We start from the raw sequence: 14,995 nt of genomic DNA, 5'->3' as shown, positions 1-14,995 counted from the left end.
AAAAAACGTTCAATCTTACAACACTATTTATTTGATTTTCACCACAAACATGAAGATGGTGTGGTGCGCTGGGTTGTAGGATTGGATGGTTTTTACATTCGTTTGACTTATCAATCCACACTGAGGTCTTCTCACCAAGTTATTTAACTTTATATTTATCACAGTTTATTTGCTTCACAGTGACACTTTAGAACTCTTATGGGGGGGGCGTGGCTTAGCGCACACACAAAATGGTCGTGTGATCGCAGCGCTCCTCTTACCTGGGCAACCGTTGAATAAATAAAGATTTCCTTTTAAACTGTTTTCGGCTGAAAACATCGGAGAGGACAGCGGGAGCATGGCGAGCACCCGACAGAGTAAGAGTGAAACCGGAGGGGCTGTGAAAAGGCAGAAGCAGGATCAAATTACCCCGAGTAAGGTTCCGCTTCCTGCTGATGTATCAGAGGAGTTAAGCAAAGCTGAAGTTATGGGGGAACTGAGGCAAATCAAACAAATGCTGACAGAGACTGTGAGTAATATGGCAGAACTGAAGGAAGAAATCCTGAATATACACAGACAAATGGAAGTAGCTAATAAAAGAACAACAGAGTTAGAAGTTAAAATGGAGAGAAAAAGATGCAAAAATGGCAGTTTGGAAATAATTCAATTGAAAAGTCAGCTGGAAGATTACGAAAACCGTGGAAGAAGAAAGAATATAAAACTTTTTGGAATACAGGAAAATTTGGAAGGGAAAAATGCAATACAGTTTTTAGAAAATTTAATTCCTAGATTATTGCAGTTGGATTTCAAACAGCCTTTGGAAATAGAACGGGCGCACAGGATTCCAATAAAGAGTCTGGAAAATCAAGGGAGACCAAGACCATTAATATTCAAGATGTTAAGATACCAGCAAGCAATAGAAAAGATAAAAACTTAAACTATAAAGGATCCAAAATATGGTTTTTACCAGACTTTGCTAAAAATACAGCAAATATTAGGAAGAAATTCCTTGAGCTGAGATCTCAATTAAAGGAAAAAGGATATAAGTATGGGTTATATTACCCAGCAAAAATGAGGGTATCTTGTGGGGATAAATCTTTGTATTTTGTGGATCCGGAAAAACTAAAGACCTTTCTTTCAAAATCAGAACCTATGTCATTTTAGCACAATGGGTGTTGAAATGAAGGGATAAATACTAAGATTGGATTGGTGGATATTGAACAAAAAATTAAATATAAAGAACTATGGGACTTTAGTTTGTTGGAAAAAGAAGAATATGCAACAAAGAACAGGAAATAAAAATGGACAAGTGAAAAAGAAAATAAAAGAATGTAAAGAAGAAAGAAGGATAGACTGGAAAGACATTAAAGTGAAGTTATTAGACTGAAAGATGGATGGTTGGAGTAAAGAATGAACAAGAAGGATTAAAGGACTGGACAAATTAACACAAAAGGAAAAGTGAAGACTGAATAGGAAAATAAATAGATGTGAAGAAGAAGAAAGCAGGACTGATAGACTAAAAGGATATTATAAAAAAAAAAAAATGAATGACAATGGGCAGTCAAAAGTCTTTAAGAGTGGATGGATGGAGATAAGAAATAAATATGAAAGTTCAGTTTATTTAATAAGTCAGAAAAGGAGAAAGTAAAGAATGAAAGGACAATAAGGAAAAGATTGCAGAATGGACTAATGATAGAAAGGACAAGTTATATGATATTTAAATGCAAGTAAAGGAAAGGAAAATGAATAATATAAAAGAAAGATACATAAGAATTTATTGGTAGCTGAAGGAATGTAAAGATTGATGTTGTGATAATATAGTTTTAAAAAGATTGGATTTAATTTGGAGAAGAGGAAATATAAAAAGGGGGGGAAAAATTATTTTGAAAATGAAATACAAATGTTTAAATACAAATAGAGGATAAAAACTTATAAAATTGAAATTTTTTTTAACAGAAATATATGAAGAGATGGCTATTTGTTGTTGGATATTTAAAGGAGGATAGGAGAAGATGGATTAGATAATATAAGATATAGGAAAATGATACTTTTTATTAAATATATGACTATGATAGAATTTTCTTGAATGAAATAAAATGTTGGGGGAATGAATTAGAGATTGGTGAAATGATAAAAATGCATTAATGGAATGTTAGGAAATAAATATGGTTATGTGACTAAAGGTTAAATAATAGATAGAGAAATTAATTACTTTAAAATGGAAAAAGAAGAGAGATATAATTAGATATATTGTGGAGAGGTAGTGAGTTTGTCTCAATAAAGGATAAAGGGGTTATTAATAAATATTGGTTGCCTGGGGGGGAGGGGGAAGTTGGGATTACTGTCCAATGTGTGTCCTTAAGCAGTCATTATATTGGGGAGGGAGGGGTGGGAAGAAGGTGGGTATTAAAGATATTACTAGGATGATTAAGGAAAAGATTAATAAGGGATTGGGTAATTTGGAGGTAAGAATGTGTGCCATGGGGAGAAGTTTTTTAGATCTTAGTTATGGAAGAAGGGAAGAGGAAGATTATGATAAGGAGTATAAAATATATTATGTCTTTTAAGATATTTTCTATTAATGTCAATGGCCTGAATCATGTAATCAAAAGGAAAAAGGTACTATCATTTTTAAAGAAGCAAAACGCGGATGTTTATTGTCTGCAGGAGACCCATCTTAATATAAAGGAATCACAGAAACTAACGGGTGGGTGGGTGAAAGAATGTTTTTTTGCTCCAACAGAGGATAAAAAAGCAGGAGTAGCAGTTCTTATAAATAAAAAGTGTATGGCCAATTTTAAGATAGTAAATTCGGACCCACATGGAAGATGGCTACATGTTGATATAAGTATGGGAAATAATGCCCTGACGTTGTTCAATATATATGCCCCTAATTCGAATCAATCAGAATTCTTTAAAAAATTGCAGAGTATGTTGTTACCACTGGCTGCTTCTAATTTAGTGGTGGCTGGAGATTTTAATGCTGTAATGGATCCATTAATGGATAAAAAACCAGGTAAAAGTATAAAATTTTTAGGTTTAGATAATTTGGTTCAATCATGTGATTTGAAGGATATATGGCGTATTCTTCATTTTAATGATCAGGAATTTTCATTTTGTTCACAGGTTCATAAATCATTTTCAAGAATAGATTATATTTTTATTTCATCACATAAGGTGCAGCAAGTGATTAAGGCTTCCATTGATCCCATTATCATTTCGGATCATGCGGGAGTATGGATAGATTTACAATTAGATCAATTAGAAAATAGAAGACCTCTTTGGAGATTTGATAATGCATTGCTTGTGGATGAAAAATTTTTGGAAAATTTTAAAACACAAATTAGTGATTTCTTTCAAATTAATTTAGTGGAAGATACATTTATTGAAAATGTATGGGACGCTTTTAAAGCGACTATGAGAGGTCATATTATATCATATTCGGCTTTTGTTAGGAAACAGATTAAAAAACAGTATATAGAGTTAGAAAAAGAAATTAAAATACTAGAAACTAAATTGGTAAGCAAATGGGAACATGATGTATTACAAGCTCTTTTGAAAGCAAAAGGTAAATATAACGAATTAGCTTCAAAAATGATAAGAAGAGACTTGTTTTCCAAACAGACAATGTATTATGGACATTCTAATAAGGCGGGAAGATTATTGGCAAATTATCTTAAAGCAAAAAAAAGAAGAACTAACATTAATGGGATAAAAGATGATAATGGTATAATAACCAATCAAACGGATATAATTTTAAAGCAATTTCTAAAATTTTATAAGGACCTGTATTCTTCCGAGCCTTATTTGGAGAGGCAAAAAGATGGTAAAAATGTTTTAGATTTAATTATTGGACCTAAGGTTCCTGATCATATAAAACGGAGTTTAGATGAACCTATATCATTAAAAGAATTAGAAACAGCGTTGAGATCTCTTAGAGTTGGATCCGCTCCAGGTGGTGATGGTTATACAGTAGAATTTTATAAAACATTTCAAAATGTCCTTTCCCCATATTTACTAAATTTATATCAGACACAACTTATAAAAGGTGATATTAAAGGTACTATTGCTGAATCAATAGTAATTGTTTTGCCTAAGCCAAATAAAGATCCTACTTTGGTTTCGAACTACAGGCCTATATCTTTAATAAATGTGGATAATAAACTTTTGGCGAAAATTTTGGCTTTGAGATTAGCCAAAGCTCTCCCACATATTATAGATACGCACCAGACTGGGTTTGTTGCTAAAAGACATTCCTCTAATAACTCTAGATTATTGTTTCATATGTTAAATTTATCAAAAAAAATGGATGAACCGGCTTTTACAGTTTCCTTGGATGCAGAAAAAGCGTTTGATAGGGTAGAATGGAATTTTATATATCAGGCTTTAGATTGGTTTGGTATAGGTTCTGGATTTATACAAATGATAAAAACATTGTATAGCTTCCCGGTTGCAAGATTAAATATCAATAATATGTTATCTGAGGGTTTCCAATTGCAGAGGGGAGTTAGACAAGGTTGTCCTTTATCTCCTTTGTTATTTGATGTTGTATTAGAACCCTTATTGTTAGCAATACAGCAAGCAAGGGGGATACAGGGTATTCCATATTCTGATATGGAATATAAAATTTCGGCATATGCGGATGATATTCTACTTTATTTGAGGAATCCAGAGTCTACCTTAACTTGTCTATTGGAATTAATTGATATATTTGGCAAATTTTCAGGTTATAAAATTAACTGGAGTAAGTCTGAACTTATACCTTTAAATGTTCATTGTGTAAAAGGATTATTTGACGCTTTTCCGTTCATATGGAAAGAAGAAGGATTTAAATATCTTGGTATTCAAGTTAAAAATGCAATTGAGGATACAGGAAAGTAAACTGCTGGAATTTTCACAATTGCAACATAGATTTGGTCTTAGTAAAAAACAAAGTTTTAAATGGTTGCAATTGAAGCAGGCCATTCAGCTTGGGTTCCCTGAATGGAAAACATTGAATAATCAATATACCGTATTTTCACGCATATAACGCGCGCGTTATACGTGTTTTTACCTACCGCGCATACCCCTCGCGCGTTATACAAAATTTTTTTTACATAGTTCCCACCCCGCCCGCCCCCCGATTCACCCCCCCCCCCCCCAGCAGGACCGCTCGCACCCCCACCCCGAATGACCGCTCGCACGCGCTCCCACCCGCACCCGCATCCACGATTGGAGCAAGAGGGAGCCCAAGCCCTCTTGCCCAGCCGACTCCCCAACTCCCCGACAATATCGGGCCAGGAGGGAGCCCAAACCCTCCTGGCCACGGCGACCCCCTACCCCCACCCCGCACTACATTACGGGCAGGAGGGATCCCAGGCCCTCCTGCCCTCGACGCAAACCCCCCTCCCTCCAACGACCGCCCCCCCCCAAGAACCTCCGACCGCCCCCCCAGCCGACCCGCGACCCCCCTGGTCGACCCCCACGACACCCCCACCCTCCTTCCCCGTACCTTTGGTAGTTGGCCGGACAGACGGGAGCCAAACCCGCCTGTCCGGCAGGCAGCCAACGACGGAATGAGGTCGGATTGGCCCATCCGTCCCAAAGCTCCACCTACTGGTGGGGCCTAAGGTGCGTGGGCCAATCAGAATAGGCCCTGGAGCCTTAGGTCCCACCTGGGGGCGCGGCCTGAGGCACATGGGCCCAACCCGACCCAGATAGAGGGGGGCCACAGCCACGTGGTGAAAAGCACACCACCAGAAAAACAGCCTTGGTGAAAACTAAGCGGCAAGCATGCTCAGACCATTGCGCATGCTTACAGAGCTGGGAGCAGGGCAGGGCGGGCGAAAGGAGAGTCGGGACAGCGCACGGAGAGGCGGGGCAGTGCACGGAAAGTCAGGGCGGGTGAACGGAGAGTCGGGACAGCGCACAGAGAGTCGGGGCAGTGCACGGAAAGTCAGGGAGGGTGAACGGAGAGTCGGGACAGCGCACGGAGAGGCGGGGCAGTGCACGGAAAGTCAGGGAGGGTGAACGGATAGTCGGGACAGCACACGGAGAGTCGGGGCGGGCGAAAGGACAGTCGGGCTGCATGCGCGGTATACCCGTGATCGCGGTATACAAAAGTTTTTGTACATAAAATCGTGGTTTCTGCGCGCTATACCCGTGTGCGCATTTTACACGGGTGCGCGTTATCTGCGTGAAAATACGGTAGTTTAGAGTTCTTATGCTTCCAAGCAGACTTCCTAGGGCATCAAGCCGCATTGTGGTATAAATTAATATCTGGATATTTGAATAAAAAAACAAAAAATGGTCTAAGAGACATTTGGAGCATTGAGATTAAGCATCAAATTACTGCATCTCAATGGCCACTAATTTGGTCTTGGAGAATGAGATGTACAGTGTCAGCATCTATGAGACAAACTTGGTTCTTTTTATTACATAGAGCTTTTTGGACCCCTACACGTTTGCAAAAATTAGATAGTTCTAAGTCCAATAAATGCTGGCACTGTAATCTGGAACCTGGGACGTTGGATCATTTACTGTATCATTGTCCCTACATTAAAAGTTTTTGGAATGCAATTTGGCCACAAATTAATAAATTGATGGAAAATCATGTAGCAATATCATATGATACATTGTTATTTGGAATGATGATGAGAAAAAAAAGTCAAATTTCACCAGAAAATAACAAGCTTTTACTAGTCATGACAGGGGTTGCCATTCAGCATATAACCAATAACTGGAAGAATCATAGTAACCTTAATTATACATTTTGGTGGAATACAATTTGTCATATATTCAAAATGGAAAGAGTAATAGCAATACAAAGAGGGACATATCCTAAATTTATAAAAATATGGGGGCCATTGACAAAGTATTGTACTGAATGAATAATAGGATTTATCTTCTTCTTTTCTTCTTTTTCTTGTCTTCTTTATGGCACACATGGAGGGGGGGTAGTGAAAATAATTTTACATAACATGTTATAATATGGTATACAATATGTATAAGGTGATTGGAAAGTACTTGAAGGGTGGGGGGTGGGAGAGGGGATAAAAAATTTGTTCAGAATATTATGTAATAGATATAAAAGTGATATTGTGTATTCATTAGTTGTAACTCAATATTTTGTACACTTCATGTAAAATATGAAAATGAATAAAGAATTATAAAAAAAAAGAACTATTAGGCCCAGATTCTCTAAAAGTGCGTCTCTAAAAGTGCGGGTCCGCCCATCCCCACTTAATCTAAGGCCTGATTGGCCAATCAGACCTTAGACTTAGTAGGGATGGGCGGACCCGCTATTCCTAAGGCCTGATTGGTCCAGGCTTCTAGAGCCTGGGCCAATCAGACCTTAGGCTTCGGCGGGATGGGCCGGGAAGGGGCGAGCCCACCTCATTTCGACAAGGCGTGCCTGCTTGCTCGACGTGCAAGACCCATCTGTAAGAACAGGTTTGGTGGAGTGGGGGTTGTTAGTGCCGGGGGGGGGTGCGTCTTCGGGCAGGAGGGATTGGGCACCCTCTGCCAGCGACCGATATTGTCGGGGAGGGGGGTGCGTCTTCGGGCAGGAGGGTTTGGGCACCCTCCTGCCAGTGATCGGTCAGGGGGCCACTATAGAGAGATCCCTTGCCGCGATAAGTGTAGCGGGCCGTGTCTAATCTAACCCGATTCTCTAACCCGCGTCTGTAACATGGACGCCGGTTACAGAATCGGGGTTTAGTTTAGGCCGATTCTGAATAGGACACCTCTCCTGGGCGTCCTATACAGAATCAGGGCCTAGGTGTCTTGCGGGCCTCGCCTTCAATATAGGCGGCCTGCCTGGGGAGCATTTTTTTTAAAAAAACGTGCATCCCGATTGGCTGATTAGACAGCTGAAGGACGCCTACAGCTGCCTAAAATCGGGACGCACTTTTAGAGAATCTGGGCCTTATTGCCATTGTTTTGAGTTGTACTATCACTATTGGGTTTTGCTTTTCTGTTAATTCCCAGTGAAACAGAAGAGAGCTATGAGGTGCAATCCTGTGTCTATCCAGGGTTAAAGGTCGCAGAGGACAGAACGGCAAGGCCCTTACCTGCAGCGGCACCTGGACACGACTGGCGATCTCCCGAAGGACAGCTTCGCTGACAGCTGTGGAAGCATAGCGTTGGTTACTGTTCACTTTTAGCACCGGACCCTGCGACAGAAACAGGAAACTATGTGAACAATCGGCAAGCAGGTGAGAAGGGAGGTCACGGCCCCTGGGGCTCCCTCAGGACATCCCTAGTCACTTTTTCAAGGGACAAATGATGAAATGCTTTTTTCCTGCAACTGCTCCAAAACGCACATCAGTGAAAACCCAGCTCGATGCCCAACCTTTAATGGAAGCAACTAGCTAATCACACCCACAAGGACTAACACCAGCAGGACCCATTTACCCAGTCCTGCCCGGGGATTGTTCAGGCATTATATTGCTGTGTTATCCCTATCTATGTGTTTCACATCTTCCTCCCCCCATGCTGTCTAGGAAGGTGTGTTGATGTTGTACCAGTGTCTACTTTTACTGTTCTAACTGTTTTATTCTTGCTGTTCATCACCCTGGGTGAATTTCTTCAAAAGAAAGAGAAAGCCTAGTAAACAAATGTGGTGTCAGAAAGGGGATCTTAGGTGTTTTGGCTGTTTAGCCTGTATTAGTGGCACATCCGCCTTCAGGGTCAGGGGACTGGTCTTGGTGAGAGATCAACAGATCACAACTCCTTTCAACAGAGCTACTCAAAATATGCAGGTACTTTCTCGGTTCCTGGCGGGCTCACAATCGAAGTTTTTTGTAGCTGGGGCACTGGAGGTCACAAGGAGCTGGGAACTGAACCCAGTATGCCAGGATCAAAGCCCCCGGCACTAACCATTAGGCTACCCTTCCCACTAATCAGATGTCTTTCAAAGAATGAAAACAAACATTTGAATGGATTTCCTCTGCACTACGAATTAGACACTGAAGCTTTTAAGGCGACCAGCCTTGCAATACACAGTTCCTTTAGAAGATCAGATCAATGCAGAGCAGACCCGGAGGGAAAGGGTCCTTAATCCTATGGTAGCTTGGCTGTAACCAGGCCCTCAGGAGCTAAGCTGCACTGGAGAGTGCAGGGGGCAAGAGATGCAGCTGCCAGATTTTTTTCCCTCTGGAGCAAAGCTTAGCCATGTTGCCATCAACCTGGAACTTGGGAGAGTTAGGATAAAGCTTCTGTCAGAACGCCACAATGACCTGAGATGGGAGAGGATAATGGAAGAGAAAAGAGGAGGCGAGAGACCCCGTCCCTGCAGGCATCACAGTCGCTCTCCTGGTAAGACGATCAAGACGTGCTAGTCCACTATAAGAAGCCCACCAGGATGAAGCGGAGAAAGGCAGTCAGTCACCTTGTGAAAAGCTGGTCTGTGGTTCTCCTCATGCTTGTCACTAAGCAAAAGAGAGAGACACGTTTCATAATCCTAAAAACAAACAGTTTCTGACACCAATGCCCCTCAAGTGAGCTCCCACCCCCCGTAACCCCTCAAAGCTCCTCCTTCAGGACTGGTACAATGAAAGTCACAGAGGACAGAGCTGGCTCTGGGGCCAACTGCATGAGATTCCCAGTGGACCTCATTTCCATCTGCTCTTAGCCTCGCTTCATCTTTTTTCTCCAGACTTCATTCCTCCTTGGCCTCTTCTTCCTTCTCTTACCAGCTTCTCATTTACTACTGAAACTTCACCCAGTCCTTTCCACCTGTCCTCATTACTTCCCCAGACTCCTACGCCCCTTCACCCACATTCTAGTCCCCTTTTTCCACCGTGTCCTTATCCCTTCGCCTGCCTTGGCTCCTTCCTTGTCTGTCTCTTACTTCTCACCCCTTTCTTATACTGTATCCATCATCCAGTTTCACAGTTTATATAGGATTTACTATCCGCTTATCAAGTAAAGTCTAAAATTTTAGGGCAGAGTGTGTGCAAATAGGACAAGACAGTGAGGAAAGATGGGGAGGACAATCCATAGTGAAGGTCTCTGCCACCTGGCCATCAGGAAATGCTGGTCAAGAGATAACAGAGGTGAACTAAAGTGCAGACATCAGAGAAGAGTTTAAGTCTTTAGGCAGAAAAGTTTGGAGAGTGGGATCTTGGACAGAAAAAGGGCTACGAGTAGTGTCAAGAATTCGCTCGCGGAAAGAAGAGACAGTGCGACAATTCTGGCGATGGAATCTGGTGAGTTCTGGAGAGGAGTCGATGGAGTGGAATTTAAAAATGAGACTAGAAGCCAGAGAGCTGCTTCGGCATTTTGAATGATCTTTGGCTTTAATTCCCCTACAGAGGGAATTACAGTAATTGACAGTGCTGATTACTAGAGTGTGGAGAAGGACATTCAAAGCCACCATTTATAGATCATCCTGTCCTTCCCAACTTCTCCAATCCATCTCCCCTTCCCAAATTTCTGTACAGTATCACAGCCCTACTTACCCCTCACAGTCAACACCCAACCATTCTTAGAGTCCTCTAGAGCAGTGTTTTCAACCTTTTTACACCTATGGACCGGCAGAAATAAAATAATTATTCTGTGGACCGGCATCAGTCCGTGGACCGGCAGTTGAGAAAAACTGGGCTAAGTCGTGGGCCAGACCCCACCCATCTCTACCCAATCTCCACCCCAGACCCTGCCCCCATAATAGTACTAACTGCACCTTGCACGTCCCGTGCCTCATCTGAAAGCCTTCCCTCTGACGTTGCAATGTCAGAGAGAAGGCTTCCGGTTCAGGCTCAGGATGCCCGTAGGAGCCACTGCCCGTGGCTTTGTGCACTGAATCAGGAATAGGGAGCTGGCTCGAAGATAATGCCGCATCGATCGCACCATGGACTGGCGGTTGAAGAACACTGTGTTGGGCCTGTGGACCGGCAGGAAATTTCTGTGGACTGGCACTGGTCCATGGACCGGTGGTTGAAGAACACTGCTGTAGAGCCAACCCTATAGCCTCTGCCTACATCGAATCCTCACTTGTCTGAATCCCCAGGTCCCCGCTATCTGCTCTTGCCTCTTCTTTCCACCTCTCCTAAGCATATGTTGCTCTGGCCTTTCCCCTGTGTGTCTCTTCCTAGGGTCAGCCTCTGCATATCCCACTGCTTCTGCCATCATCAGCCTCCAGCCCTTCTCCCCCATTCCCCAGCCCAATTGACCTCCAACTCAGGCTCAATCTCCAACTCCAGCATTTCGACGATAGATATGGTGGCAGAGGCTTGTTCCTTTGCTCCCACCACAGGCCAGTTTGGAACAGAAGGTGCAGGAAGAGCAGAGCAGCGAGAGGAAAGGCTGAACTGGTGGGGAAAGAACAAGGGATGGATGGAATTTCCTATATGGCCTTTCTGTGCTACTGTTAAGTGACTTGAATTGAACCCAGTGCGCCTGGTTGTTTGGCCACTGCAGTAACCCTTCAGGACACAGGATCGTCTCTCCCCTTACAGAATGGAGATTCAAGGTAAGGTTCAGGGGACTCCAGAGGGTCAAGATTTGGGGCTTCTGCTCTTATAGGTGCAGGGTTATAGGCAAGAACAGCTGGTGGTGATTAAAACAGTGGGGAAGGAGACAATCTACTACAATTTATCAAAACAGGCAAAACATAAGAACAATCTATTGAGTTCAAATGTTGAAACCATTCTATCTTGCAGACTACAGAATGACACGGGGACAAATCTGTCCCTGTCCCCGCAGGAACTCAATTTCCCCCATCGGTTTTGTTGCTGTGCCTGTCCCTGCCCCATTCCTGTAAGCTTTGCCTTAACCGCACAAGCCTCGAACATTTATGATTTTAAAGTGTCTGAGGCTTGTGCAGATGAGGACGGAGCTTAGGCATTGGTGGAATGAGGCGTTATGACATCACGATCTGAGCTCTGGAATGTCGCCACTTGTGCAGAAGAGGGCTGAATAGGGTAGGAATGGGGTAGGGGACGGGAAAGTGAATTCCTGTGGGGACAGGGAAAAATTTGTCCCTGTGTCATTCTCTTTTGCAGACCTGCTTCAGGGGTACAATAGATATCTGAAGAACAATTTTCAAAATCATTAGGTACTGACTGAGAAACCACGAATAAATACACAACATACCGTAAAAACATAAGGCTGGATTAGTAATAACATATTGGAATATAAAATGTAATAGAAACTAAAACATGAATAAAATTGTTTTGCGACTTCAATGTTTAGTCATAAGAACATAAGAATTGCCGCAGCTGGGTCAGACCAGTGGTCCCAGATCGTGTCCCCTAGGTCAAAGACCAGCGCCCTAACTGAGACCAGCCCTACCTGCGTTCGTTCCGGTTCAGCAAGAACTTGTCTAGCTTCGTCTTGAATCCCTGGAGGGTGTTTCCCCCTATAATAGCCTCCGGAAGAACGTTCCAGTTTTCCACCACTCTCTGGGTGAAGAAGAACCTCCTTACGTTTGTACAGAATCTATCCCCTCTCATTCTTTCTACCTTGGAGAGGGTGAACAGTCTGTCTTTATCTGCTAAGTCTATTCCCTTCAGTATCTCGAATGTTTCGATCATGTCCGATCTCAGTCTTTCTACTTTCAACTGGTTCACCGACATCTTCCCAATCAGGTACTTACATTTCATTATAATTTCATTTGAAATATTATCTTTTGTCTTTAGTTCCTTCCCCACTGTTGCTCTGCATACTGTGGGGGTTTTGCTGAAACGTGATTAATGGCTCAGCATCTGAATCATGTAGGGTAGAGACTGGCGAGAAAGAGGGTGAGATCTAGTAGCTCAGGATGACCTGTACTGGCCACTGTTGGAAGGAGGATACTGGGCTTGATGGACCTTTGAGACAGAACTGAGGTCTTTGTTTTGTATTTGGCCAACTATAAGTTTTTGGGCAGGAGTGGTCAGTTTTCTTTAGCAAAAATTGTGTTTCCTGTCAAACTTAAAAATCCATTAAGCCAGCCCAGGAAAGCCTATGAGTTTCTGTTGTTCTCCAAACAAAAGTTCTTCATTTGATGTTTTAAGTTAGGGGAAAAGGAATAGTACCTTTTTCCAGATTGTTTACTACTTGGAAGGAGGAGACTGGGCCAAATGGACCATTGGTCTGACCCAGGATGGTTAGAGATATTAAAGGGCAAAGGGGAGGGTCACAGAGAAGAAAAGGCGATTAGAAATCATTCTGTAGATACTAAAAGCAGACAAATGAATGAGCAGCTGGGGGCACTGCGTAAACCGGTGTGGTCTGTTGCGAGACTGAGCTGGTACAGTTACCCTGAGGGTAGAGTTACCATATGGTGCCAGAAAAAGGAGTCATCCGGGTTTTTAACAGAAGTAAAACCCGGATGTCTCAATCCGTCCTCCTTTTCCTGGAGCCATATGGTAACCCTAGACTGGTGTGGCTCATAATCCTTGAGCAGCCCCTGTAGGGCCTCTCAGGCACAGCTTCGATCCTTCAAACATTCAGCGTGGAGAGGCTGCTACCAACCTAGTACTTACACGTAATTTGGGTGCACGGCATGGGCCATGTCGGCACTGATCATATAAGACTTGGCCACAGACTCCTCAAATGCTGTAAGATTCTGTGGGGTTGATGATATTCGACGAAGAATGATCTCTGTTAGCAATGACTGCGCCCCCTGCGCACTCTCAGAGCCCACCTAACAGGACAGAGGATGGATTAGCAGTATGAGAAACAAAGATCAGAGCAAAGAATGAATCAACTGCTCGGAAAAGCTAAAAATCACAAAGCAATAATGAACCTAGAGCAATCTGCCTCCCTTGCCCCAAATTCCTCTGCAGGTAAGAATGACAGTGGCTTTACCTCCTCGTTATCGTACAAGGTGATCATTCGAACGTTGGGATCTCTGGAGAGCGAATCTGGGGGGTCACAAGATCCAATCAGAGCCTGGAGATTCAGAGAACAGCCCAGTCACACCTTCGGTTTTATTCTCAGCTAAGCATCTGATGTATCACAGTGTTCTTCGTTATCCACAGATTTTCAAAATGTGGCATCTCCTCCCTCATTGAGGGATGCTCTGTAGCCCATCCACCCCCTCCATAGCACCTCCCCAGACAGGCCTCGGCACACCTTCATCAGAGAACAGGCATTTAGTGATACAATAATTACCAAAACACTGCAAAAGCAGGACTTCCAGTACTTGGGGTGACAAAGTCATTTACATGGCTTCCTATCTCTGCCACTCATGTGACCCACACACAAGCAAAGAGCAGGATGAAAGAGGGTATCCACTGCACAACCACACAGCTACAGCATCACAAGCAGCTCTCGCAGACCCAGGAGAACACGCAATAGCACTGCTGAAAGGCACGGAGGCAGTGGCAGAGCAGGGCGCTGGACATTTAGCTCACCTGAAGGGCACAGTAACAGCTGTGCAGATTATCCAGCCGCGGGCCAAAGATAAACTCTTCAAAAGCTCCGCCAAGCACCTTAGGACAGAAAAGCAGTGATCAGGATAAAAGCGTTCCTTCCTTGCAGCCACCCTCTCCAGCTTTACATTTCAGATCGCTGGACCATGGCAGAGATCCGACACCACTCCCAGAGATTTCCTTCTATTTAATAGTCCCTCCCAGCTCAATAAATACAGTCACTGCAGCGAGTCCTTCACCAGAGCTCCTTCCAGAACACTACCACTAGATGTCACTGTTGCACAACTGACTCCTTCCCAGAGGGTAGCAGAGGCATCAAATCAAAAACCACAGGCATAATTAAAGAGCTTTCCTGATTCTTCAGATTAAATGGTTTTGAAGACCAGTTTTAAAGGCTGTTAAGAGCAGCTAAATTACTGTCATATGGACAACATTTTAGGAAACAGAAGTCTGGCTTTACTGAGGGTGGGGGGGAGGTGAGAGGCGGCAAGATCCAGCACCCCACAGGATAATGTCACAGATTTGATATACTGCCTTTCTGTGGGTACAATCAAAGCTAGCACTTTTGCTGTCCCTAATGGGCCCACAATCTAAGTTATGTACCTGGGGCAACAGAGGATTAAGTGAATTGCCCAGGGTCACAGGTTCTTCAGGGGGAGGGGGATCCTGGTTACTTG

At 43.2% G+C, this 14,995-nt stretch overlaps 1 protein-coding gene across 1 annotated transcript in view; it reads right to left on the bottom strand.

Annotated features, from left to right (window-relative positions):
* DNPEP (aspartyl aminopeptidase) overlaps window positions 1–14,995 on the bottom strand; it is a 41,644-nt gene that overhangs the window by 13,396 nt on the left and 13,253 nt on the right. Inside the window, exons 9-13 of the mRNA XM_033946359.1 lie at window positions 14,301–14,378; window positions 13,753–13,836; window positions 13,428–13,588; window positions 9,350–9,389; window positions 8,031–8,132 (exon numbers count right to left, since the gene is read on the bottom strand). Of these exons, the coding sequence (XP_033802250.1) occupies window positions 8,031–8,132; window positions 9,350–9,389; window positions 13,428–13,588; window positions 13,753–13,836; window positions 14,301–14,378 (465 nt within the window). The remainder of the gene's footprint in view (window positions 1–8,030; window positions 8,133–9,349; window positions 9,390–13,427; window positions 13,589–13,752; window positions 13,837–14,300; window positions 14,379–14,995) is intronic.

The sequence above is a fragment of the Geotrypetes seraphini genome, chromosome 5 (genome assembly GCF_902459505.1).
Source record: "Geotrypetes seraphini chromosome 5, aGeoSer1.1, whole genome shotgun sequence".
NCBI classification, from domain to species: Eukaryota; Metazoa; Chordata; class Amphibia; order Gymnophiona; family Dermophiidae; genus Geotrypetes; species Geotrypetes seraphini.
This window is presented reverse-complemented; position numbering and strand designations above follow the sequence as displayed.